The 27,217-nt window shown below is 44.6% G+C and overlaps 1 protein-coding gene across 1 annotated transcript in view; it reads right to left on the bottom strand.

The window, feature by feature from the left end:
* Positions 1 to 4,441: 4,441 nt before the first annotated feature.
* Positions 4,442 to 27,217, bottom strand: part of LOC145391825 (uncharacterized) — a 30,461-nt gene continuing 7,685 nt past the window's right edge. The window contains exons 3-7 of the mRNA XM_080266312.1: positions 14,776 to 14,838; positions 12,483 to 13,933; positions 11,402 to 12,407; positions 8,601 to 8,777; positions 4,442 to 6,676 (exon numbers count right to left, since the gene is read on the bottom strand). Coding sequence (XP_080122438.1) covers positions 4,442 to 6,676; positions 8,601 to 8,777; positions 11,402 to 12,407; positions 12,483 to 13,933; positions 14,776 to 14,838 — 4,932 coding nt within the window. The remainder of the gene's footprint in view (positions 6,677 to 8,600; positions 8,778 to 11,401; positions 12,408 to 12,482; positions 13,934 to 14,775; positions 14,839 to 27,217) is intronic.

Here is a 27,217-nt window from a genome sequence, read left to right on the forward strand (position 1 = left end):
AATAAATAAATAAAGAATTATAAAGAAAAACGAAGAAAATCTTTGCTTCAGGTACTCACCAACATCCCACAGCCAATCAGGACAGCAACCTTACCTGTCGCGTGGAAAAGGTGAGGTTAATTAACACAGGTGAAGGTAAATATAATAAGTACTTTTATAACAGGGTAAAATTATGCAAGTTTTCATATTCTCTTACGATATAGCATGCGATAGAAAGACCAATTTTCTTCTGAGTTAAGCAAAATATAGATTGTTAAATTAAATCTGATTAAGAGTGATGAAATAAACAAAATAATTCATAACATCCCTTGTGTTCATTAGCTGCTTTAATCTCTCTCTCTTTCTCTCTCTCTCTCTCTCTCTCTCTCTCTCTCTCTCTCTCTCAGCTAAGTGACGTCATTGCCTACTGTGCATAGTGTGATATCATGGCTAACGTAGACTTTTTTTTTTTTTTTTAAGATGATATAGTCCTGTAGCCTTTACCTCTGACCTATTATTCTCAGAGTAGAATAATTTCATCCTTGGCTGACCTTTAACTATTCCACCAAGTCTGGCCTAAAATGGTTCAGTATTGTCTGAGCTGACTTTCCCCTTGGCCTAAGACTCCCAGCCTAAGACCCCTAACTTTTTCTTCTGGCCAAATTATAATTAATCGCTTGTTTCTTTGATGTTCCGCAATCCCCATTCCAGATTTGGTGTATATCCACTCAATAACAAGTAGACACAGGGACAGACAGTTATACTTAACTAAATACATGATCCCTCGCCCTGTGTTCCCACTGTAATAAATAAGGGAGGTAGGGAATGAAAGTAAAAAAAAAAAAAATGCCAGGAAAAAGAGGCAAAGAAAAAACATAAGTCCCCTTCTACACCTGCCATCCAGGTAAAAAAAAAACTAATTAGTGCCATTTTTCACTCGGCAAATATTTTCTCTCTAGTATTTCAAGGGGCGGGAATGAAATATATTACCTCCATAACTCACACGGGCAGACAGGCGGCTTCTATTCTCAGAGGCCATTTGAGATTTCCTGGCATGATTGGTGTTAGCTGGTTCAGGTGTCTTGCGTGAATCCCAGAGAGAGAGAGAGATAACTGCTGGCTTGTCTTTCCCATATCACATCATTGACGTATGGCGACCACCTGTCCTTACCAATCCATTGTAATCGAGTCTGTCTATGCAGGCATCTATGTATCTAAGTAGTTATAATTGTATTCGAATAAATTATTTCATGAATGTCTAATAGAATTTGGATCAGAATTGTTACATACACTGTGCCTCTAAATGGAAAGAGGGGATTATTTTGGTGCATATCGCTTATATATCAGGGTTCAAGGTCCAAGTTCAAGAGATGGCTTTAACTCAAAATTGTCGGAACCAATTAAGATCAGACATGGCACATACATCAGGATAGGTAAAGTTAATCGACTCGGGTGCATGTCACTGGTCAACGTCAAACTTAAGGTGGTGTGTTGCTGTGTCCGCTAATCACTTTTTATGTAAGATATTTTGGGGAAGTGTTCATAAAGAAAGGAAACCAATATTCACAGTAAAAAAAAGACTCCAGTGGTAGAAGGACTTTAGGGCTTAAGGGAACGGACTGACTATGCTCAACGTTGGATACCGAATCATAACACCAACCAGTTTTTTATGTTCCTTATTGATATGTATCATTTAATAAAATTATCAATATAGCTCCTGATGTTCCGGTTAATTATCTGTCATCATCTGAATATAAGTATGCTGACGGTGCTGACTGGAAATGTCAGGCAAGCGACATATATTTTGTCCTTAAGAAACCAACCGTATTAACGTAAGGTAGAATTATCTGGGATCTTGCACCAGGCTTCGTCTGTAATATCATATTGTTTCGCTTGACGTGTGCACCTATACGTGTTGATCCAGTGTACCTGTTTATTATTATTTATTATCCATTTCCGAGAGGTGGCACTGGCATGGCTGAGTGACTCCACTGCCTGATTATGCAAACGCCCCTCAGCTCGCTCCCTGTACAGTGAATTAATGAAGGATGGTGGACTGTAAAGGGGAAACTCCAGCTTTTACTCTACTGGGTTCATATTTCAGATGAACCTGGGGTTACACAACCACCACCACCACCGGCAACAACAACAGCAACTATTACTACGAGTACTACCACGGTACTACTACTACTAATACTACTACTATTTCGGTACTACTACTACTACTACTACTGCTACTTGGTCTAAAACTGCCATCTCTCCAGCTAGAATGCTGAGTTATAACAAGATTAAAATAAAAAATATATATGGTATTACTGAAGGCAAAGCTGTTGTGATCAAATCTGTTTTTCGTATGTATGCATGTATGTATGTAAGTATGTATATATGTATGCATGTATATGAATGTACAGTACGTATGTATGTGCGTATTTACCGGTATGTATGTGTGTATACTAGCACATTATCCCATCAAAGCCTGACTTGATTTGGATCAAATTGTCCTATGCATTATGCGTGAATCTACGTGGAAGCGACCTAGTTTTGGAGCAGATCAAATAAAGGTCAAAGTCAAAGGTCGTGGTTCAAGGTCAAAGGTCATGATTCAAGGTCAAGTGGTCATGGTTCAAGGTCAAAGGTCATGGTTCATAGTCAAAGGTCCTGGTTCAAGGTGACAGGTCCTGGTTCAAGGTGACAGGTAATGATTCAAGGTCAGAGGTCACGGGTCAGGGTCAAGTTAGGTCACAGCCTTAGTGTTCTCTCTGAGCACCCTATCATGTGTTTTTCTTACTATTAATTTCCTTTTTTGATGTCATATATATTTATTGCATTACTTCAATCATTTTACTTTATATTTCATTTCTTGTTAAAACCTCAGTGATTATTATTTATCATTGTTTATTATCATTTAATTTTTTACGCTTCACGTATATATTTTTTTATTAATTATAATATTTGTATTTTCTTACCCTCTTCTTCATGTTCTTCCTATTATTATTATTACTATTATGAGGAGAAGGAAAATAAGGTCAATGGTGATGAGGATGATGACACAGGGGGTTGTGGTGGTGGTGATACTGATGATGATGATGATGGAGGGGGTTGTGGTGATGGTGATGCAGATGATGATGATGATGATGATAATGGAGGGGGTTGTGGTGGTGGTGATACTGATGATGATGCTGATGGAGGGGGTTGTGGTGATGGTGATGCAGATGATGATGATGATGATGGAGGGGGTTATGGTGATGGTGATACAGATGATGATGATGATGATGATGATGATGATGATGATGATGATGATGGGAGAGGAGAATAAGGATGATGATAGTAATAACGAAAATACCAGTAATACTCCAAACCTTCATTATTTCCATACACATTAATGCAGGATAAACAACAGCTGAGGTCATTAAAGAAAACAACCAAGAATCTTAATAGTAAGGTAAATAAAAAAATAATATCGTATGTATACTTTATTAATTAAGACTAATTAGAATATCGTGATGCGGCGAGATAAATAAGAGTCGGGAAATAAATGAGTTAAAAATAAAGGATCTTGTTCGACCCCACATAAATTAATAAAAATAAATAAAGACAGGAAATAAAACTCCTATATTAACCCTCCGAGGACGTAGGAGACCTGAAGTAATATATTTTTCAGGAAGAGACGATTTTATTCTAGTTTCTTCCTCTTGTTATCACCAGGCGATTTTATTCAGTACAGAAAGTCCTTTCAGGGTTGAATAAATACAGAATAAATAGACAGCAAACCACACACAGACAGTACTGACAGGATGAAAGAGTTAGGTTTGGAATGGAGGGAGCTGAGAGAGGGAACGGAGAGGGAGGGAGTGCAAAGCGAGGAGGTGGTTGGGAAGGGAGGAGGAGGAGGGAAATTCGAGGGTGAGAGGGAAAGTGAAAGGGTGCGGGGGACGGGAGGGAGGAGGAGGGAATAGAACATTAAAAGAGGGAAGGGGAGATAAAGGGGAAAAAACTTGGAAAGGGGCAAAGGAAAGGGAGGCAAAGGACTGAATCTAGAAGAGAGAATGTGGACGAGAGAGAGGAAAAAATGAGGGACAGGACTGAAACAGTACAGAGAGAAATGGAGGATAGGTTAAATGGGCAAACTGCATATGAGAAAGACGTGATAATTCCCAACTTCCCGGTGTTCTTTTATTTTAGGGTTGATATAAAGCTACTGAAGCCAAACCATGGAATCAGTGAAAGTATTTGGCACTTGCTGAAAGGCGCTTCCTCGATCCAATAAGGCAGTACTATCGTCAGTTTAGGACCCTTTCTTGCCCCTCTTCCTTACTAGGATAATTTTGCATATGACACGCTGATATTCTCTTGTATATTATCTATGAAATGATATGATCGTTTAGAAAAAATGGGTCAGAAAGAGGTGCCCAGAACCCTCCTAAGCTGACGAGATACTGGTCTTAAAATACATGTCTACTTATTAAGCGGATGACCTGTTGATAGTAACTGACCCTGTGGCTTCGTACTTGTGCTCTGCTGGGACAAAGTGCGAGATTACGGTGGGCTTCCGCTCGGGACTTTTGACGGATACAGTTCGGGTGAGGGCAAGCTGGGCAGGCTTGCGGGCTGGTGGGGGCTTGGGGCGGGCCGGGGCGGGAGCAGATGGGACGCTGGGCTGCGTCTCCTTCCTGCTGGCCCTGTTGATGGTGACGGAGCCAGTGGCCTCGTACCTGTGGTCTGCCGGCAGGAAGTGGGAGATGACGTTGTGGACTCTCTCAGGCGTCTTGACTGATACGGTGCGATGAAGTGCAAGCTCAGAGGCAGAGGAGCGAGAGGAAGAAGAAGCAGAGCGGGAGGCGGAGGATGTCTTAGGTGCAGCCACAAACACAGCCTGGGCAGGTCGTCGGGAAGAACGGTGTGAGCTGCTGCTGCTATCCAGGGCAACGCCACCGACGGCTTCGTGAACTTGGTCGCTGGGGGTGAAGTGTTCAATGACCGTGGAGGTGCGTTCTGGGGACTTGACACGAACTGTGCGTGATACAGTCTTGCCATCGACTGTCCTGCTGTCGGAGGCAAAGGCTGAGCCGCTGCTAGTGAAGGTGGTCTGACCAACGCCCCCCCCTGTCCCAGATGAGCTGGAGCTCTTCCGCGACGTCTGGAAGAAGTTGCTTGACTCAAAGGACTCATCAGAAGCAGAAGAAGGACCGAAGCTATGGAGGTCCAGGCCTAATGCTCCAAGCCCTGAGAAATCTGAAGAGCCAGACGATTTCAACGAGGATGACCTGGAGAAACTGGATGATGAACTATGTGAGGAACTTAAGCCTCCTGAGCGGCCACCATCAGAGCCGTGTGATAAACCTTCTGACCCAGAGGCCTTGATGGAGGAGCTAGATGAACGTGATCCACCAGCGGACTTAAAGGAGGACCCGGTGGACCCAGTGCCACTAGCGTGTCCTCCAGCAGAACCTGATGATCCAGCGGATTTGAAAGTGGAGCTAGAGGCCTGGAAAGAGGAGCTAGATCCACCAGTGTGTCCTCCAGCAGAGCCATGTGAGGAACCTGATGCTCCAGAGGCCTTGAGGGAGCCAGAGGAAGTTGCAGACTGGGATGACTTCCTAGCTGATTCTCCAAATAAAGCTGATGAAGATCCACCAAAGTGGCTTGATGCACCACGAGAGGAGCTAGATGAACGTGATTCACCAGCGGACTTAAAGGAGGACCCGGTGGACCCAGTGCCACTAGCGTGTCCTCCAGCAGAACCTGATGATCCAGCGGATTTGAAGGCGGAGCTAGAGGCCTGGAAAGAGGAGCTAGAGGAGCTAGATCCACCAATGTGTCCTCCAGCAGAGCCATGTGAGGAACCTGATGCTCCAGAGGCCTTGAGGGAGCCAGAGGAAGTTGCAGACTGGGATGACTTGCTAGCTGATTCTCCAAATGAAGCTGATGAAGCTCCACCAAAGTGGCTAGATGCACCATGAGAGGACCTTGATCCAGAAGCCTTGAGGGAAGAGGAGCCACCCAAGCCTGCTGATCTAGAGGACTCTGAGAAAGAGGAGCTGGTAGAGCTTGATGATCCAGAAGACTTCAAGGCAGAGGCGCTGGAAGAGCTTGATGATCCAGCAGACTTGAAAGATGAGGACTTAGAGAAACTTGAAGACCCAGAGGCATGAGAGGACCCAGAGGACTGAGATGACCCGCCACTGAAGCCGCCAGAGAAGAAGGCTCCTGAGCTCCCACTAGCTTGCTTAGAGGAGGACCTGCTGATTGACCCGGAAGCCTGGTGAGCTGATCCACCCACAGAAGACCCACTGGTGTGAGATATGGCAGACCTGATTTCAGCCTCCGACTCCTCAGAGTAGGTACAGGGTCCGAAGACTAACCCACTGAGATTATTCTTGCCTGGACTTCTTGATCCTGGCACACGCACGAGTCGGTGTCCGCAGATGTGACTGGGAGGACCTACGGCGACAGCCTGCTTGGATGATGAATCAGAACGGGCAACCTGCAGTGCTTCAGCCTGGGATTCAGCAAACATAGCAGCGGCATTTTCCTCAAAGCTCATGTTCTCGTCAGACTGGTAATCATTGTTCACGCCGGAGACAGCGAAATCGGCAAACCTGGTGATGCCCTGGTTCTTGAAAATGGTTGCTGGGGCGTAGATGTTGGCCTCAACCGGCTTCAGATTAACACCAGAATCCTGACGCCTCACCTTCACCTGTTGGGCATCATAGTGACTTGGCATTACAGAGGACCTTGCTCTAAGGATTGTATTTATGTCCATTTAAGAGACTAACACATAGTCCTCTATGTTATGTAATCGAAGGCGATATTTGTGTTCGTTTATATTTCCTACATTGTAAGACAAAAAAGAAAAATCGTAGAACAACACGAAAATCAAATCTGTTAGGCATAAAGAAAAATGAAAGAAAACTATGACAATTAAAAAGTAAGGAAAACAATATGAAAACGAAAAAATAAGAAAAATATTACAAGAAAACAATACTCACAACCATACCTGTAAATGATCAGAAAAAAAGAATAAGACATTAAACCCTTCAGTAAGACTACGCCTTTTCTGTATTTATCTTTGTTACCTACGGACGATTTTACTTAACCTCAGGGAAACCTCTCACAGTGAAGGGGTTAGAGACAGTCTCCTCTATGAAATCTCCCCAAAGCCATGTAAAATCATCAGGTGGTAAAAACACTAAAAAAAAACAAAAAATACATAGCTACTGAAGGGTTAGTAACAGTGGCAACTATAGCCCCAGGTTCATCTAAAGGTAAACCAAGAGGTGTGCAGGTTGAAAATGTCCCTCTTCTGCAATCCGCTGTCCTGGGGATGTTTGTATAACCAGGCAATAGGGCGACCTAGTTATATGAGTGCCACCACATGAAGGCCTCCCTCTCCAGCACCGTAGGAGAAGTAACCAAACATTACAGCTGCAATCATAATACTGCTCCGTTCTGACCTGGACAGGGTAATAGATTAAATATACTTATTTTCCAGTTTCAATTATATCAACTTAAAAAAAAAATAATGTTAATGAAAGCGCATTATTGCTATGAATAATCTGTAAGCTCGCAATAACTGAAGAATCTGGTGCTAATGGCATTGAAATTCAGATTCTGCAAGCCAATGTACAAATATCTGATCAGTGGACAAGCAACTAAATAAATTTTGTAGCTGAAGCAAAAAGGCGGATTTTGTGCTTGGCGAGGACCAGGGCTCGAAATAACCTGCCAATTCGGTGATGTGTTGAGCTATTTTAGAGGCAATAAGTAGGCCAGGTATATAATACAATGGGTTATGGATCCGGCAGTTACTAGTTAAGCCAATTGGTGTCACTTATTTTCTAATATTAAATAATTTATATACAAAATAAACCGTTTTTTTCCTTTTGTGTTCTTTCATGTTCTCTTCTGTTCTCATGTCTGTTCAATGTCGCAGATGCTGTTGGGGGAAAGAGTTGATGTTTATAATTGGTTATATTAACATGTAGTTTATACGTGGACGAGTGGACAGGCGGACGGACAGGTGGTAAGTGACATCTAGACAGAAACGTGAAAGACAAACAGGTGGTGAGTGACATGTAGGCAGAAACGTGAAAGACAAACAGGAGGTGAGTGACATGTAGACAGAAACGAGAAGGGTAGACAGTGGGTAAGTGACATGTAGACAGAAACGTGACAGACAGACAGGTGGTGATGACATGTACTGTAGACTGACACTTTGACAGATGGAGACAGACAGGTGCTGAGTAAAATGTAGACACAGACAGAAACAAGAATGACAGACAGATATGAGTGACATGTAAACGTGAATGACGACAGACAGACGGTGCATGACATGTAGACAGGCAGACAGATGGACAGACTGAAAAGGCAAGGGAGAAGTGAGAACGGAGAGAGAGGGAGGAGGCAGAGAGTAAAGAGAGCTGAAAGAGTTATGGACACTGAGAGACTTGAAAGAGCAGATAGAACTGAAAAAAGGTTGAGGGTTGAAGGTACTAAGAGGCGGACACTGCTTGACTGGAAAAATGGAGGAGAACTGAAGAAGGAGATACTTGTAGTCGAGGAGGTGAAGACACATGTACAGGTAGTTGAAGAGGTGAGGATACATGTAGTTTTTCGTGTACCTGGTATCCCTTGACAGGATGGGCAATGTAGGTGTAGTTGTAGAGGTAAGCATCAGGCAACAGCACAGTGTACCATCCATGGGTCACTCCGTCAGACGTCACCCACTCGTCCCGGCTCTGGTAGTTGGTGTTCAAGTCGTCCTCCACCCTCACGCTGAAGCTGTACGGGTCTGAGCCCTGAAGGAGGAGGCGTTGCTGTACCGGTATCTTTTCTGGGGACCTCCCCCATTTTCTTTCTCTTTTAGGAGCGCATGTAAGTGGACTGCACTGAGAAGCTATGTGTTTTCTGAAATTCTTTTTATAGGAGGGCATGTACCTGGAGTGGACTAAAGAATTATGTGTTTCGTGGACCTTTCATTAGTAGGAAGACCTGTGTACCGGGGTCAAGAAAATGAATAGTTTCTTGTATCCTGACTTAGAAATGAAGTAACCATAAGAATGTGCAAATCATGATCATACATCTGACAGGAATATAAATGCTTGGGGATTCTTGTATCCTAACCCAAAAAGTGGGTACAAATGTGATAATGTATCTGGTGGAAACTGAAAAAGGATTGGTCAAGACAGACTGTGTAGGATCGCAGGTCGAGATCAAAGAGCAAACGTGCAATCAGTTCCCTGTCGTAAAAAATATCTTTTTGCAAGAGGGACAAGGAAAGGACAGATAAGAAATTTCCCAAACCTTTTGTTCTTGTTGCTAAAATAGATCTGAATTTCGACAGAGTGTGATCATAATTTCCTCAGTGCATCGAAACGCTGTATCGAAGTTAACACTTTCAGCCATGTGAGTGCGTTTGTGCATGAATTTTTATCTGCATTAAGGGAGAAATTCATTGTGTTTGAGGCGTTTCACTTCTGAATTTTGAGGCGTTTCGAGGTCTGTCTGTAATGAAAACACTGTGCAGCCTAAGGCAAGTTCAAAACCTTAACTGTGTGCTATGAGAGTAAGCTTCCAAACCCTTCATCTCTCTGGCATACGTTGCTGAATTTGCGTCCTTATGATGTACACAGATAAAGCTGGCCATGGCTGAAGGTGTTAAAACGTGGGTAGAATGTAATGTCTCCTATCAGTTCACGAAGACTAGAACAAGCGCCTGGCAAAGCAACTAAATACAGACTGCTTATAACATGCTGGGATGAGAGTAGAAAGCTTAAGGTAGAAATATCGTAACACTTTTGTTTTTTTAGCTTTATTCTCGCTACTTTCAGACGACTTTATCCACCTTAAGAAAGACTTCATATCGAAAGGGTTCATGAAAGGTACATCTAACTCTTCCAATAAAAAAAAAAAGTCTTTCCTAAATTGAATAAAATCGTCTAGAGAATCAAGAATAAATATAAAGAAGTTCTCAGGTCGAAGGGGTTAATAAAGAGGCAGAGACATGCTTCTAAAATTAACGTTACTGAAATAATGGAGAATATCACGTTGGGGTTATGGATTAGTGGGAATTACACGTATACCAGAAGCGGGGGACAAAGTTCGCCTAATATTTCACCTTTTTTACTTCTCACTCTCCCCTCCTGACTAATGTTCCTGTGAGAGGCTTCGAGTGCTTTTCTGTCCGTAATTAGGCCTATTCCCTTTGATAGGATGCGTCAGGGAAGAAAGTGACAGACAGGCCCTAAATGTGAGGCAGGCACAGTGGAAGAGTAGACGAACTTTTGCCCTTGATTGTATTGTTGGGGAAATGGCATTAGCTAAGACATCTGCCAAGAGCAAGGAGGTTATGGAAGCAGCTAAAAGGAAGGAATATATTCTATTTGACTGACCTATGCACCTGAGATGTATGGGGCAAGTAGGGTGTGTTTGATTCGCGGCTGCTGATTGGCCGCCGATGATGTCATTGACGTAAATGCAGGCACGTACTCGTATTGTAGCGCAACATGTGGACGTAGGTGTACACAGTCGGTGGATATTATAGTGCAACATGCGGACGTATGGAGGATGAAGTGCAACAAGCGGATGTGGGTGTACACCGTGGGTGGATAATTTACATCAAACGATACTCCTCGTTTTATAAAACTTTATAATCAACTTTAAATTTCTTTGAAAACAGTAAAGTTTTTAAACTAGTTTTTACTTCTTTAGCTTCGGAAATTATTCCATATTTAAACTGGCTGTCTATAGTGCAGGAAATTAAAAAAACATAAATATGAATGTGTTAAAATGAGAAGAGCTGTAGATTTACAACATCGGCGGCCAATCAGCAGCCGTGAATCAAACACGGCCTACTCGCCCCATACATCTCAGCTGCACAGGTCAATCAAATAGGGTATAGTAACAATGTGGCTTGTGGTTATATTCTAAGCAGCGTACTAGAATTCATGATACCTCTTCCTTAAAGATTTATTGAGCATAGTAAACCTTGATATATTCTTTTATGTTATTTATATACTTCCAGGATTGATATATTTTGCCACACTAACATACAAGAGAATATAAATGGCGCAATATACAAAATAAATCGGTGAGGAAGAGGTGTCACGAAGCCTCCTGTGCCACCTGGAATAACCTTCTTGATTCTGCAGTACAGTAAAGTATTCAAATAGAAGAATTATATCCACTTATGGAAATGCTGTTCATTTTGAAGATCTCTTCACTAAATATCTGTTTTGACGCAGCATTACTCATGAATTAATTGTCATATTACTTCGAGGTTTTGAGCGCTTGTGAACTTTTGAAATTGGTGTTTTGTTAAGAAACGAAAGGTAAACCATTATTATTATTATTATTATTATTATTATTATCATTATCTGGATATAATTCTTGCCACTGATAACCAATCCCAGCCAATACTCACGCTGTTAGAATCATCTTCCGACTGCCTAGTCTGAGCAATCTTGACACCCGACCTGGCTGCCTCTGCCCTGAAGGCCTCATGCTCTGCTGCGAGTTCAGCTGCGGATACAGAGCTCCCGCCACGGTACTGCTCTGCTAGCTGGTATGAGTAGCTCTGTTCGGCACCTGAGGATGAAGATCGGGAGGCGGATTCGCGTGCGGTGGCAGCAGCAGCAGCAGCAGCGGCGGCGGCAGCAGCCTGGGAGCTTTGGGAAGCTGAAGCTCTGTAGCCAGATGAATGACTGGATGACGAGGATCGCTCACTAGACCTGGATGATGAAGTTCTTCTGGCACTTGAACTGGAAGCCCTGTTGGCACTAGTTACTGATGAACTGCTGGCACCAAATGCTGATGAGCCACTGGCACCAAATGCCGATGATTCGTGGGCACTAGATCCAGATGTCTTGCTGGCACCAAAAACTGATGAACTACTGGTGCTGGATCCTGAAGCCCTGCTGGTGCTAGATTTCGATGCCCTGCTGGCACTAGCTCCTGAAGCCCTGCTGGCACTAGATGCTGAAACCCTGCTGGCACCAAATGCTGATGAGCCACTGGCACCAAATGCCGATGATTCGTGGGCACTAGATCCAGATGTCTTGCTGGCACCAAAAACTGATGAACTACTGGTGCTGGATCCTGAAGCCCTGCTGGTGCTAGATTTCGATGCCCTGCTGGCACTAGCTCCTGAAGCCCTGCTGGCACTAGATGCTGAAACCCTGCTGACACCAGATGCTGATGACCCACTGGCACCGATTCCTGAAGCACTACTTTGTGATGCCCTCACTCCAGCACTGGATGAAGTTTTCCTGCTACCAGCAGCTAAGGCCTGACCAAAGATGGCAGATGAACCCTGTCTGCTGCTACTGGCTCCTGCTTGACTGGAGAAGCTGGCTGAACCATGTTCCCTGCCACTACTTGATGACTGGCTTGCACCAAAAGAAGCTTGACTTCCAGCACTGGCTGAGGCCTTCCTAGAAGCAGATGATGATCGTTGGCTAGAACTGAAAGATGACTGACCCCCTGAACTAAAACTCTGGCCCCGGGATGATGAAGTGGACTTGTGGATGACAACAGAACCAGTGGCATCATAGCTGTGTTCAGCTGGCACAAAGTGAGAGTGGACATTGAACACTCGCTCTGGAGTCTTCACACTGACAGTGCGGGCAATAGAGAGCTCGGAGGCAGACGAGGAACCTGAACCAGCAGAAGTTTTTAGGGGACGACGCTCAACTGGGGCAGGTTTGGGAGGGGGAGGACGGACAGGCTGTGGGGCTGGCCGAGGGGCTGGCCGAGGGGCTGGCCGAGGGGCTGGCCGAGGGGCTGGCCGAGGAGCTGGCCGAGGGGCTGGCTGAGGGGCTGGCTGAGGGGCTGGCCGAGGGGCTGGTCGCGGGGCTGGTCGCGGGGCTGGTCGAGGAGTCGGTCGGGGAGCTGGTCGAGGCTCAGGCCTGGCTACAAACTGAACTTGCGATCCAGAACTGCCTGAAATACCCTTGGCAGAACTGGAAGAGCCTCTCCTGATGGTAACGCTACCAGTTGCTTCATACTGGTGGGTCGCTGGGGTGAAGTGAGAGATTACATTAGAAACTCTGTCTGGAGTCTTAACAGATACAGTGCGAGTCAACTCCAAGCCTGAAGCAGAAGCGGAAGCTGCCTTGACAGTCTTACGCTCAGCAGAGGGGATCCTAATGGGAGCAGGGGGAGGGGATGGGCGTATAGGTTCGGGGGCACGGGCTGGGGCAGGGCGAGGTCGTGGTTTAGGTCGTGGTTGAGGTCTGGCTATAAACTGAGCCTGAGATGCTGCTGCTCCTGATGAGCTGCCGGAAAAACGCCTGCCGGAGCTGGAGGTCTCCCTGTTGATAGTAACAGAGCCAACAGCCTCGTAGCGATGGTCAGCTGGGACAAAGTGTGAGTGGACGTTAGTTACTCGTTCTGGGGTCTTTACGCTAACAGTGCGTTGGAGCTTAAGCTTAGAGCCTGAGTCTGAGGTGCTCACAGAAGGGCGGGAAGCTGGGAGGGGTGCTGGTTGAGGCTCAAGAGCAGGACGGGCTCTGGGTCGAGGAGCAGGAGCTGGCCGAGAGGGTGCCTTCCTAACCTGGGATACCTGAGATGGAGCAGCTGGGACTCGCCTTGATGATCCTGTATTGATTGTCACAGCTCCAGTGGCCTCATAACGATGGTCAGCAGGGACGAAATGCGAGATGACGTTGGTCTTACGCTCCGGGGTCTTGACAGTTACTTTACGATGAAGTGTTCGCTGGGATTCAGAAGCGGAAAGTTCTGGGGCTCGGGGTCTAGATGGAGCAGGGTCTGGGGGGCTATAAAGTGTTGGGGTGGCGGGGCGGGGGGGTGATCTAGGGGCCGCTGGTCGTTGAGGGGGGTCCTGCGTTATGACTACTTCCCCTGTGGCCTCGTAGCGGTGGTCGGCCGGCAAGAAGTGAGAGATGACATTGCTTACGCGCTCTGGGGTCTTCACGGTCACTTTGCGGGACAGTACCTGCAGAAGGGTCTCAGTCAGACAGTTTACCTTTAATCTTAAAATACTTGTTTTAATTTTGGTTTCCTTTTTTTCACTGAAGAAAAAAATCAGAAGCCTAAGAGGTCCTCAGCTATAAATAGTTTACCTATAATCTTGAAATACCTGTTTTACTTAATTACTTAAAAGCAGGGGATAAAAAAGAAGTCTGACAGCACCTGCAGAGGGAGCTCAGTCCCGCAGGTCATTATTTGAATACCTTTTTTGAACTGCCAATGAAGGGCAATTTTGGCCTGCAGTACACCGGGTTCACGTTTTAGATGACCCAGAGGCTACTACTACTACTATTACTACATTACTACTACTACTACTTCATCTTCTAATACTAATACTAATACTACTGTAACTACTACTCTCCTTTAAATTTCACTTCTTCATGACTAACACCGCATTCTTGTGTGAAATTACGTATACAGTCTACTATATTTATTATACATTATTCTTTCCCTTTCTTTATTTCCTTCCTCTTCCTTTCCTTTCCTTTCTTTTCCAGTGCATGACTACTTCTCTGCCTTCTCCATTGCTTTCTCCTCCTCCCCCCCCTCCTCCTTCCCTTCCTCCCCCTCCTCCGGCTCCTCCTCATCATCATCAACATCATATTTTCTTCTTCAGACCCTTAATTTTCCTAATCCATATCCCAATCATCATCATCATCATCATCGTCATCATAATTATAATCTTCCTCAACCCCTTACTTCAAATCCTTATCCTAATCATCATCACCATCATATAATCTTCCTCAACCCCTTACTCCTAATCCAAACCTAATCATCATCATCATCATCATCATCATCATCACTCACCTCTAGCCCCCCTGAAGGTTTCTCGGCCCAGACCGATGACACAAGGGCCACCACCACCAACACCTGCAATATAAAAGCAACATTATTAGCATCAGTGCAACTACAACGGAAAACAAGAAAAACAACATTGCGATAATGATAATAGTAATGATAATAAAATAATAATAATAATAATAATAATAAATGGCAAAAGTGTTCGATTCCACAGTAAAACATAATTAAAACTGGCTCCTATGACTCACTCTCGGCTGAATAAAACCTACTTGCGTTAACTGGAATTGAGTGCTAGAGTTGTGCTGATCATGAAAGGGCTAATTGTATGAAACTAAGCTAAGAAAAAAAAAGAAAGTTCCTATAGACAGTAATAAAGCAGAGGTCAGTACTGTGAAAACGTGTTAAGGTCTCTATGATGGTGTTAAGAGAGGAAAGATTCAGTATGTTTGTATAGTGAGTACAGTGCCTCTCTCTCTCTCTCTCTCTCTCTCTCTCTCTCTCTCTCTCTCTCTCTCTCTCATATTAATCCAACTGTGTCTACGTATTTATCTGTCTCCGTATATGCATTTCTATGTATATTATCTGTCGGTCTTTCTATCTACATTATCTATCTGTCTGTCTATCTATCTGTCTGTCTGTCTATCAATCAAACGTCCATCTATCATCAGAGCAAATACAAATTACAGATAATATATGCTAAGCCGTGATGCTCAGATTTAAAATATAATTCATCTAACAGTCAATCATCATCACCATCTCTTCCTTCATTTTTAATTTCAGTCCTTCATTCTCTCGTAGATCAAAGACACACCAAGCGATATTAATGTTCAGTGAAGTCAAGGATTATCAGTTTTATATAATCTAACCCAGGAGTAAGTAAGTGATTGTGTGTGTGTGTGTGTGTGTGTGTGTGTGTGTGTGTGTGTGTGTGTGTGTGTATGGAGTGACATTCACAACGCACGACTCAGTTATTGTATAAGTTTCTGGACATTCTCTCTCTCCCTGTGTGTGTGTGTGTGTGTGTGTGTGTGTGTGTGTGTGTGTGTGTGTGTGTGTGTGTGTGTGTCTAGATACCTAACACCTATCCGGTTAGTTGATGACCAGGTACGAGTATAGTCAGACTGGAGAGCTGATCTGACTAGTAACCAAGGAGATTCGCTTTAACACTACCATAAGGCTTGTTCTGGTGATAGTACCGCGTTTGTTCTAACCCGACCTAGACCTCTTACCCCATTCAGCTCAGTTGCTAGCCAAGTGTGGTTAGAACGGACGGTTGATTTGACTAGTAACCAAGGAGACTCAATCCTGCCTCATAACTTTCATGGAATTTCACGCCACCTCGACTTAGCATTCAAGGTGTGGAAGTGGCTCAGTTCCATCAGGTGAAAACAAACAATTACCAGTAACATCTAGATAAGGATGTTCATTTTCTTTCAATAATTAGTTACTCTTTTTATTTCAATAATATTAATCATTTTTATTTTTTTTAAGTGGGATGTCATTTCTCTTGATACTTACGAGATATAAAGCCCCCTTCCCTCCCTCTCTCTCTCTCTCTCTCTCACATTAATCCCCAACCACCCCTTCCCTCCCTCTTCCACCCTATCCTTTCATCTTCCTTTTTCCTATAAAAGAACTCAGTAATCTCTCTCCTCACTCTCTTCCATACAGTACCTCTCCCTTCCTCCCTCCCACAGTTCCTCCGTTTTTACCCAAGCTCCCTCCTCCGTCACTTTCTCACTCCCTACCTCCTTACCTCCCTCGCGACTGGTCTACCTACACACCTACCTATCTACCTACCTACCTACCTACCTACCTACCTAACTACCTGTCTCCTTTTCTTCCCACCTCTCCCTTTGTTTCTCCCTTCCTTCCTTCCTATCTTCCTGTCTCATTCTCTCTCCTTCGCTGCTTACCTAACCTCCGTCGCTCCCCATCCTCTCTCTCTCTCTCTCTCTCTCTCTCTCTCTCTCTCTCTCTCTCTCTCTCTCTCTCTCTCTCTCTCTCTCTCTCTCTCTCTCTCTTCATCATTCTAATCCCACTTAAAAATGCTGAATACGTAGGGACGGAAAGCCATATTAGAGGTGTGTGTGTGTGTGTGTGTGTGTGTGTGTGTGTGTGTGTGTGTGTGTGTGTGTGTGTGTGTGTGTGTGTGTGTGTGTGTGTGTGTGTGTGTGTAAGAGAGACAGAGAGAGAGAGAGAGAGAACTCCATCATTACCAAAGTATGATGAATGAGGGAAATGATGAGAAATAAGCTAAATCAATCTCTAAAGCCTCTCTCTCTCTCTCTCTCTCTGTATATGATTCTCGAGGAAGTGTGTGGACTTGAACGAAATACTGGATTGAGAGAGAATTAAAGAACAAAAAAGGAAAGAGAGAGAGAGAGAGAGAGAGAGAGAGAGAATGTGAGGTAATGAGGTGTATTGAGAAGGAAAATGAAGTGAAGGGAGCGATGAGAGAGTGAGATGATGAGGGAGTGGGGAGAATACGTAAGAGAAAGTGGAGGAAGAGGAAGTAGGAAAATAGGGAGGAAGGAAAGAAGAGAAGGAGAGGATTGAGGGAGGGAAGGAGAAATGGAGGGAGAGAAGAAGAGGAAGAAAGAAGTAAAAATGAATACAAAAGAGGGAAAGTGCAACAAACTTATCCTGAGTAAAAGAAGTGGGTAGATAAACAGGAGGAAGGAGGGATTAAGAGGAGGAAAAGAGGAAGAGAATGAAAAGATGGAGAGAGAGAGAAGGTAGGGGATGAAGGAGTCAGGAGGGGGAGAGAGAATGGTTGACGAGTGGAGGAGGGAAGGAGGGAAGGAAGAGGGGAAAGGAAAGGAAGTTGTGATCTATATGGAGATGACGATGAGAAACAAAATTGGAGGGTAAAAGAAACACACACACACACACACACACACACACACACACACACACACACACACACCTTGCCTTCTTACACTCACCCACACTCACCTCATCCATCACCACCCACACATGCTTTCTCTCTCTCTCTCTCTCTCTCTCTCTCTCTCTCTCTCTCTCTCTCTCTCTCTCTCTCACACCTTCACAAGAATCAATTATCTCCTAAGGTGTCAAAATAAGGTGCTTGAAGGCGTAACGAAACATTTAGATACGCCAAAATTTGCGTTCAATATCTCCCTTTAAAACAACAGTGTTAGTAGGCGATGAACAAAGAAATGCCACAATGATCCGTGAAAAATTGCGATGACAGTGGAGGAAAGTGGTTGGATTGGTTATGAGAGAGAGAGAGAGAGAGAGAGATACAGAGACAGAGACAGACAGACAGAGAGATGCTTTTTAATTCACTTTCTTTACTATATTTCACTAATTTCTTGCTCGCATTTTCTCTCTTTCCTTTTTCTCTTTCTCACGGTGGTGGCTGGGGCCATAAAAAGTGATACTGATTGACGGGAAGGTGAGAGAGGGGGTGAAAGTGGCTGAGAGAGAGAGAGAGAGAGAGAGAGAGAGAGAGAGAGAGAGAGAGAGAGAGAGAGAGAGAGAGGGTGGGGGGAATATCCTGTGTATTGAGGGCAAGGTTGGAGAAGGGAAGTTGGGGAGGGGGAAGGGGAGGGGGAAGGGGGGGAAACCAGAGGAGAAAGGGGTACTGGTGACACGTTGAGAGGAGAGAGAGACAGACAGGGACAGAGAGAGAGAGAGAGAGAGAGAGAGGAGAGATTCTTTAGACAGAAAAAAGTTAGCCCAACCTTGATATGCCACAACTACCACAACCACATCAACCACAAGTACCACTGCTACTACAACGATTTCTCCCCCTATTACAACAACTACCATAACCACATCACCACAACAACCACAGCTACCACAACAACCACACTCACCACAGCCATCCCTACCACCAAAATTACTCCAACCTTCACACCTACCACAGCTACCAGGCTACATTCATATGACATGTAGGGAGTCGTAACTTAATAACCATCTACTCATCTAATTAAGGCGTACAGACACTTATGTAATTGTGCAGAGAGGCTGAATAATCGTGTAGGGGAAAGAGAGAGAGAGAGATGAACAGGCAGATGGACAGTGATAAATACAGAGAGATATAGGAACAGATAACATACTCGTATAGATGTCAAATGCTGTTTAATCAGACGAAAAAAGCAGACAGGTAAACAGGCAGATCAATATAAACAGAGACAATCAGATGCACTGAGACAAAGATATACATGGACAAAAAGACAGTCAGACAGACATACAGTTTTGCATTAAAAACAAGTCAGACAAAAACAAACATACATATATTCCAAGTTCCCATTATTACGACCTTCCTCACCTGTAAGGTCTAATTAACCTAATCTACCTGGAATCTGGGGGAGGAGGTACTCTTGTTAGGAGGGAGAGAGGGTGAGGCAAGGGAAGAGGGTGAGGCAGGTGGGTGCAAGGTAGAAGATGAGTAGCTAAGAAGGAGAAGGAAGAGGGAGGCAAGTTGGATGAGGCAGGGAGGAGTGAAGAATGGGGAGAGAGGCAGGCAAGGAAGGTAAGAATGAGAGGGGTAAGGCAGGGAGGTGAGACTGGGGGCAGGGAGGGGGAGGAGTAATATGAAGGTGATAACAGGGAAGTTGTAAGGCAATGAGTAGGTAAGGCAGGAAGGGGAGGAGTGGGGCAGTGGGGTGAGGCAGGCAGTGTGTAATATAGTGATGATGATATTATATTAAGTGTGAAATAGGGATAGGGAGGCAGGAGTGAGGTAGGGGTGTATGGGGAGATGGGGGGACAGTAGGGAGTGATGAAGAAGGGAAGGGGTACTGAAGATGATGGAACAAGAATAGATAGATAGATAGATAGATGGACAGAGTTGAATAGATAGGTAGGCAGACCGGCAGATAAATAAACAGAGAGAGCGAGAGTAACACTAAGAGAAATTAAGAGGAAGAAAGAAGGAAAACAGAGAGAGAGAGAGTATGCAAAAAAATGACGCCTGGAGATAAGCAAATCGAGCTAATTAAGGTGAGATCATAAATTAGAATGTGAGAGGAGGCGCGTTGACCCTTCCCTCACATACCAGCATCTCTCTCTCTCTCTCTCTCTCTCTACCATAGTCACTGCGACCATTATAGTACGTGGTATCCTAAGTACTTGAACTAGCACAGCCACAACTACCTTAATTTCTACCAAATTATCTTCCTTTATTTCCCTATCCATAACCCTCCTCCCATATATTCTACCATGATCCTACCATTATTACCCTACCTACTCCTTCCCCCCCCCCAGCTGGTCACCACGCCCAGAGGGTGACCCGGAACAAGTGGCCTTTAGTGTACCTCAGGGTTACACACCGGCTTTGCTAAGGAGACACATCTAGTAGTGAAGGTGTGTGTGTGTGTGTGTGTGTGTGTGTGTGTGTGTGTGTGTGTGTGTGTGTGTGTGTGTGTGTGTGTGTGTGTGTGTGTGTGTGTGTGTGTGTGTGTGTGTGTGTGTGTAACCAAGTCAATGAAAGTTCCACTGACCACAGCGTAGTCTTGACCGCGGTACTCCAGTTACTCAAATAAAATTAATTTCTCAAGTGCTGTGGTACTTGTGGTAGTTCTGGCAGGGAAAGTTGAGGTATCTTGTCGTTGTGAAAGGGAAGTGATATTGGTAGGGAAGTGACAGTGGTAGTGGTTGTGGGAATGGTAGTAGTCGTTGTAGTATTGGTAGTCATATCAGATGAGCTGGAAGCTGTGAATAGTGACAATAGTACCAAATACAATCGCGTATGCTCACGTGGCTGTTTGCCCTGTGGGGAGCGTGTCGACTCTGCCGTTGCAGGAGCACAAACGCAGCCACAACACACCCACAGAGCACCTCAGTCAGCTCTTTCTCTCTCATACGCACACACGCAAAACCTCTACACAACCTGCCACCAATAATTCATCTAAGGAAGCCGTCACAGGAACACAAAAATTGCCCCAAACAACTCCTCAGAGGACAACAATCAGAACTAAACTCGAAATACTATGCAGTGCGTCCACAATGCTTATATGTGCAACGTTCGTTAGGTGTTTTATTTCAAAATATGGGATTATTACTCTTACATACATACATACATACATACCGACATACATAATCTCTGTGCTAGTAGTAGTAGTAGTAGTAGTAATGAAAGTAGCCACAGATGTATTGTAGTACTAGCAGGCACTCATCTACATAAATGAGCTCTTCCCCTCCCTCCATCTCTTTATCCTTTCCTCCCTCCCATCCTCCCTCTCCCTTCCCATCCTTCTTTCTCTCTCCCTGTCTCATCTCACCTTCCATGTCCCTTCTCCCTCACCACCTCCCCCTCCCCCTCCCCCACTACACTTTCCCTCGCTCTAGACGACACAAGGACAACCTCCCCTCCCCCACTCCTACCCTCACTCCTACTCCCACACCTACCCCCACTCCTACCCTCACTCCTACTCCCACACCTACCCCCACTCCTACTCCCACACCTACCCCCACTCCTACCACTTACAAGATGAAATGTCTGTCTGTCTATCTGTCTGTCTGTCTGTGCATCTGTCTATCTATCTATCTATCTATCTGTCTATCTATCTATCGGGCTGGCTGACTGGCTGTATTTATGTATGTACTCTATGTATTCATGTATAAATGGACGGTATGTCACTCTCAGTTTTTCTTCTTACTATACGATGCCCTTACAGCAACTACTACTTTATAATAATAAATGATGATGATGATAATGATAATAAAAATAATAATAATAATATATAACAAATAAACCAGTGAAATATTACGTAAAACACCAGTACACAGGAAGCCATAGCGATAAAAAGTTCAATTGGTAAAACAAGCTAACAATAACGTACAATAAACACACACACACACACACACACACACACACACACACACACACACACACACACATTTTATATCTACCTACCCATCCATCTATCCATCCATCAATCTACAGGTATGCATTATTTACACATTATGTGTGTGTCTGTCCCTATGTCTGTATGTATGTTTATATGTACGAGAGAGAGAGAGAGAGAGAGAGAGAGAGAGAGAGAGAGAGGCGAGAGAGGTAATAAAGGGAGAATGGGAGCACAAACGGAGTCCGGGATAATTAGAGACAGACAGACAGACAGAGGGGCGTTTCTTCTCATTCTTACACTCTCTCTCTCTCTCTCTCTCTCTCTCTCTCTCTCTCTCTCTCTCTCTCTCTCTCTCTCTCTCTCTCACAAAAAACAAATGCGTCTCACGTGTTGCTGTGGAGATCGGTATGGAAATGAAGAGGAGGAGAAGGAGGAGGAGGAGGAGGAGGAGGAGGAGGAGGAAGGGAAAACGAAAGACGAGGGACAAGACTAAGATGGCGGAGAAATAGATGAGAAAGAAGGATAATGAAGACAGACGTAAGAGCAAATGAAGAAGAATATGTGGAGAAAGGAGGAGGAGGAGGGAGAGGAAGGGAAGGAGAACAAAGAGGAGGGAGGAAGAAAAGACAGAGTAAGAGAAAGAGGAATATGAAGGGAAGAAGAGTGGGGAAAAGGGATGGGAAGAGAAGAGAGAGAAGAAAAGAAGAGGTGAATCCCACGGGCTAAGACCAATGAACCAAATGGTTCCGGAGGGCAAGGAGAAATCCTCTGAGAGACCGCTACATCTCTCACCAGAAATAAGCTATCCTGGGACGGGAACTGCCAACCCTACAGTCGTGAAGTGCGAGCGCTACCACTGAGCAATTCTGGCCCCATGAAGAAGAGGGAGTGAAGGGAAGGGAATAGCGAGAATATGTGACCTAAATAGCTGTCGATACATAACTCCTTCTTTAGATTCCTTCCCTGCCTCCCTGATTCCCTCCTTCCTTCATCTCTTTTCCCTCCCTCTCTCCTTCATTCCTTCCTTGCTTCCTGCCTTTTTTCTCTTCCTTCCTTTCATCCTTTTTCCTCACCATCCCCTCTCTCCCTTCCATCCTTGAATGTTTTTCCCTCTCCCCTTTGCTCTCTCATTCAATTTTCAGTGTTGGTTTCCCTCCTACCTTTCTTCCTTTCTCCCTTTCTTTTTTTCTTTTTTCTGCTATGTGTCACCTCTCTCTCTCTCTCTCTCTCTCTCTCTCTCTCTCTCTCTCTCTCTCTCTCTCTCTCTCTCTCTCTCTCTCTTTCTCTCTCTCTCTCTCTCTCTCACCTTTCCCAACCCACCTAGCTACCTGACTGTCACTCCACATAACTTCAGACCATCTGCTTACTCTTCTACCTACCTACCTACATACATACATACATACAACTTATATACCTACCTACCTACCTACAGTACATCCATACATACATACTGACTACGTACTTACATACATATTACTTACATACCTACCAACCTATATACATCAATGCAACCGACCTACCTACCAACATATACACCACCTACCCACCTACCTACCTCCCTACGTACATACATACATAAATACTTATACACATAAAAACATACATACCTCTTTACCTCCTACCTACCATCCTACCAACCTGCCTACTTACCTACCTACCTATTTTTCTCTCCCTGTTTCCCTCCCTTCTCACTCTCCCTCTCTTACCGAGCAACCTACTCTCTCTCACTCTCTCTCTCTCTCTCTCTCTCTCTCTCTCTCTCTCTCTCTCAACCTTTCCTTCAATATCTCCCTCCTTCCCTTCCTTCATTTTTCTGTAACTCCTAATCTTCTTCCTCCTCTCTCCTTCCCTCCTCCCTCCCTTTCTCCCTCCCCCTCCCCTCCCTCCCTTTTACTTCACGTGTTTTATCAGCCCATTCATCTAGATACCCATTCCCTCCTCCTCCCCTCCCCTCGCTTCTACTTCCTCTCTCCACCCCTCTACCTCCCCCTACTCCCCTTCCCTCCCCTTCATACATTTCTTTCCTGTCTCTTTAGAACATTCACTTCAACCTCCTCCCCCCCCCTCTCTCTCTCTCTCTCTCTCTCTCTCTCATTTCCTTGCTCCCTCCCTCTCTCCTTTCTTCTTCTCTCTCATGTTCCCTTATTTCCACTTTATCTCTGTTACTTCTCAGATTTTCTCCCTCCCTTCTTTCATCTCAGTTTCTTCCTTCAGGAATCCGTCCATCCCTTGCTTCTTCCTTCTCTTATTCCCACCTCACAATCTTCATTCCTTTCCTCTCTCCCACCCCTCTCCATTTTTATTATCCCTTCCCTCCCTCCCTCCCTCCCTACCTTCCTTCCTCCCTCCCTCCCTTCCTACCTTCCTTCCTCCCTCCCTCCATACCTTCCTTCCTCCCTCCTTCGCTACCTAGCTACCTATCTTCCTACCTATCTTCCTCCTTCCCCCTCTCCCTCTCTACCTCCTACTTATAATTCCTCCTTCCCTCCTCCCTACCCTCCCCAAACCACAAAGCCAGAGGGAAAGTGGTTAAGTTTTTTGCCCAGATGCCCCTGAACCAAACCAGAAGAGGTGACTGCTCCCGAGTGTGTGTGTGTGTGTGTGTGTGTGTGTGTGTGTGTGTGTGTGTGTGTGTGTGTGTGTGTGTGTGTGTGTGTGTGTGTGTGTGTGTGTGTGTAGCGGAGAGAGAGAGAGAGAGAGAGAGACTCTCTCTCTCTCTCTCTCTCTCTCTCTCTCTCTCTCTCTCTCTCCTTTCAATTGCCCTTGCCTCCTTCCATCCAACTTTTTCTTTCGTACTCCTCTGTAAAGTTTCCTCCCCTTATTTCTCTCATCCTCCCTCCCTCTACCGCTCCTTCTCTCCTTCACTCTTTCCACCTCTCCTTCTCTATCTCTCCTTCCGTTCTTCTCACCCTCTTTCCTTCCCTTCTTTCTTCCCTCCTTCTCTCATTCCTTCCCTCCCTCCCTCCCTTTCGTATATCCCTCACGTTTTGGCCTCCAATCTTGCTTCCATTTCTCCATCTATTTACCATTTCATCCTCTCTCTCTCTCTCTCTCTCTCTCTCTCTCTCTGACTCACATTTATCCATTCTGACTCACACAGTTATTGCGAGACTAAATGTGACTCATACCACTTTCACCTCTCTTCTCTCTTTTATTCTCTCTCTCTCTCTCTCTCTCTCTCTCTCTCTCTCTCTCTCTCTCTCTCTCTCTCTCTCTCATCAGATCCAACAGCGTACGTGTCCAGGAGAGAATAGGTAGTTGACATTCACCTGGATAATCGGCCACATGATTCAGTATGGACGGTTATTATTCTGGGACCGGTTCTGGCGCGATCAGGTCAGGTCAGGTGACGTAGGTGAGGACAGGAGTGTGTAGGCTAGAGAGAGAGAGAGAGGACGAAGAGGAAAAAGAAGGTGAAATACGTAGAAGTATTAAGAGAAAATGTAAGGAACTAGGGAATAAAAAGCAAGAAAATAGGAAATATGGAAAGAAAAGTTAAAATAAGAGAAAGAGAGGTAGTGACAGAAATGGCAGGAGAAAACGTGAGAAACTGGGATAAGATTTACGAAAGACGAAGGACGGAAAGAGATGAGAAAAATGGAAGTGACACTTGAAATGATAACAGGTTGTGAGGAATGCAGAAAAAAAAGGAAAGGCGAGAAGGCTTTCAAGTAAAATAAATATCCCCTATAAACAATAAACATAACGATATTTTCAGAAGCCCAACCAAGCTACACCTAATGTAACTGAAGCCAACCTCTTACAATAACAATGTAATATTATGAAATTAATGTTATTTTTTCCTTACAGATAAAGACAGTGTAGAATATTGTTTCCCGGTTAACTCTTTGTCATTAAATTTCCATGGCAGTTTTTCTATGCTACATGGTGGTCCTTCTCAATATTTCTTGCCTTCTTCAGCTGGTGGGATTGGTGAGTGGGGTGAACCTTCAAAGATGGAAGTCTAGTTAAGCAGACAGACAGACAGGTAGGTAAGTAGGTAGGCAGGAAGGTAGGTAGGTAGGTTGTTAGGTATGTGCGTCGGTATAAGAGGACAGACAGACAGACAGAGAGGTAGGTAGGTTTGTAGGTAGGTAGGGAGGGAAGGAGGTAGGGAGGTAGGCAGATAGTCAAGATTTTCGGAGAGGTAAAGTGACCAAATCTGAAACCATTCGTGAGTTAAATGAGAAGGGGAGAGGACAGCGTGAAAGAGTTTGACATTCTGTACATGATGGGTTCCACTCGGCTATTCTCTCTCTCTCTCTCTCTCTCTCTCTCTCTCTCTCCTACTGCACATATGTTGGACATTACTGATGCTATATCCGTCCCTTGCCACACTCCACGACATGACACACGTTGAGAGAGAGAGAGAGAGAGAGAGAGAGAGAGAGTGATAAGGATAGAATGGGTAAGGTTGGTTCGGTCTGAAGGGTACACTGCTATTAAAGTGAATTTCTCTCTCTCTCTCTCTCTCTCTCTCTCTCTCTCTCTCTCATAAATTCTCATCTTGCCAGCCTACCTACCTACCTACCAACCACCCACTCTCACTTTCTCCCTACTTAAATACCTACATACTTACATATCTATCTACTTACCAATCTACCATCCTCTTTCCTTCCCTACCTCCCTACCTCCCTCCTTCCCTCCTTTCTTCCTTCCTTCCTTACCTACCTACCTACCTACCTACCTACCTACCTAATTTCGTACCTTGACTTGTATACCTTGAAACTCACAGGGTACAGAATTTATAGTTAAAATCTCTCTCTCTCTCTCTCTCTCTCTCTCTCTCTCTCTCTCTCTCTCATTCTCTCTCTAACAGCTTCCAATTTAGTCTGAAAGGAGGGCGAGGGAAAAAGAGGGGGACTGACGGAAAAGAGAGAGAAGAGATTAAGGGAGAAAGACAGAACTGAATTAAACGGACAAGAGAGGAGACAGAATGAGAGATGAAGATAATGAGAGAGAGAGAGAAAGAGAGAGAGAGAGAGAGAGAGAGAGAGAGAGAGAGAGAGAGAGAGAATGACATACTCATCTGGTACAAAGATTCGCATTGTGTTGAGACTCGAGGAGAAGGAAGAGCAAGGGAAGGAGGAGGAGGAAGCGTGGAGGGAGAGATGAAAAAATGAAGAGAGGTGGAGGAAGAGGAGGAGGAGGAGGAGGAACGAGAGGGGGAAGTAATCAGAGAAGGGGAAGGGAGAGTGAAGAAAGAAAGAATGAAAGGAGGAACAGGAAGAGGAAGAGGAGGGAGGAGAAGGATTAGTGAAAGAGGAAGTGGATGAAAGAAAAATGACGAAGAGAAGACAGTGTAAGAGGGAGAAAGAAGATGGAGAGAGAAAGAGAGAGGAGGAGGAGGAGGAGGAGGATGAAGATGAGGACAGAAGAGGACGACCAGAGACTGAGTATATCATTACCACCCTAACGACCACCATCACTACCACAACTACCACAACAACCACCATCACTGTTAATATTACTACTACCAACATTACTCTCATATCCACAATAGATTATAACAATTGTTTTCGTCGTCTCTTTATCATCATCATCATCATCCCGACCTCTTTCTCCCACCTATGGATTAAGAATGAAGTGTGTGATAATAATAATAATAGTAGTAATAATAATAA

The sequence above is a fragment of the Coenobita brevimanus genome, chromosome 20, assembly GCF_032717465.1.
Source record: "Coenobita brevimanus isolate Jiangsu-jjx chromosome 20, ASM3271746v2, whole genome shotgun sequence".
Lineage (NCBI taxonomy): Eukaryota > Metazoa > Arthropoda > Malacostraca > Decapoda > Coenobitidae > Coenobita > Coenobita brevimanus.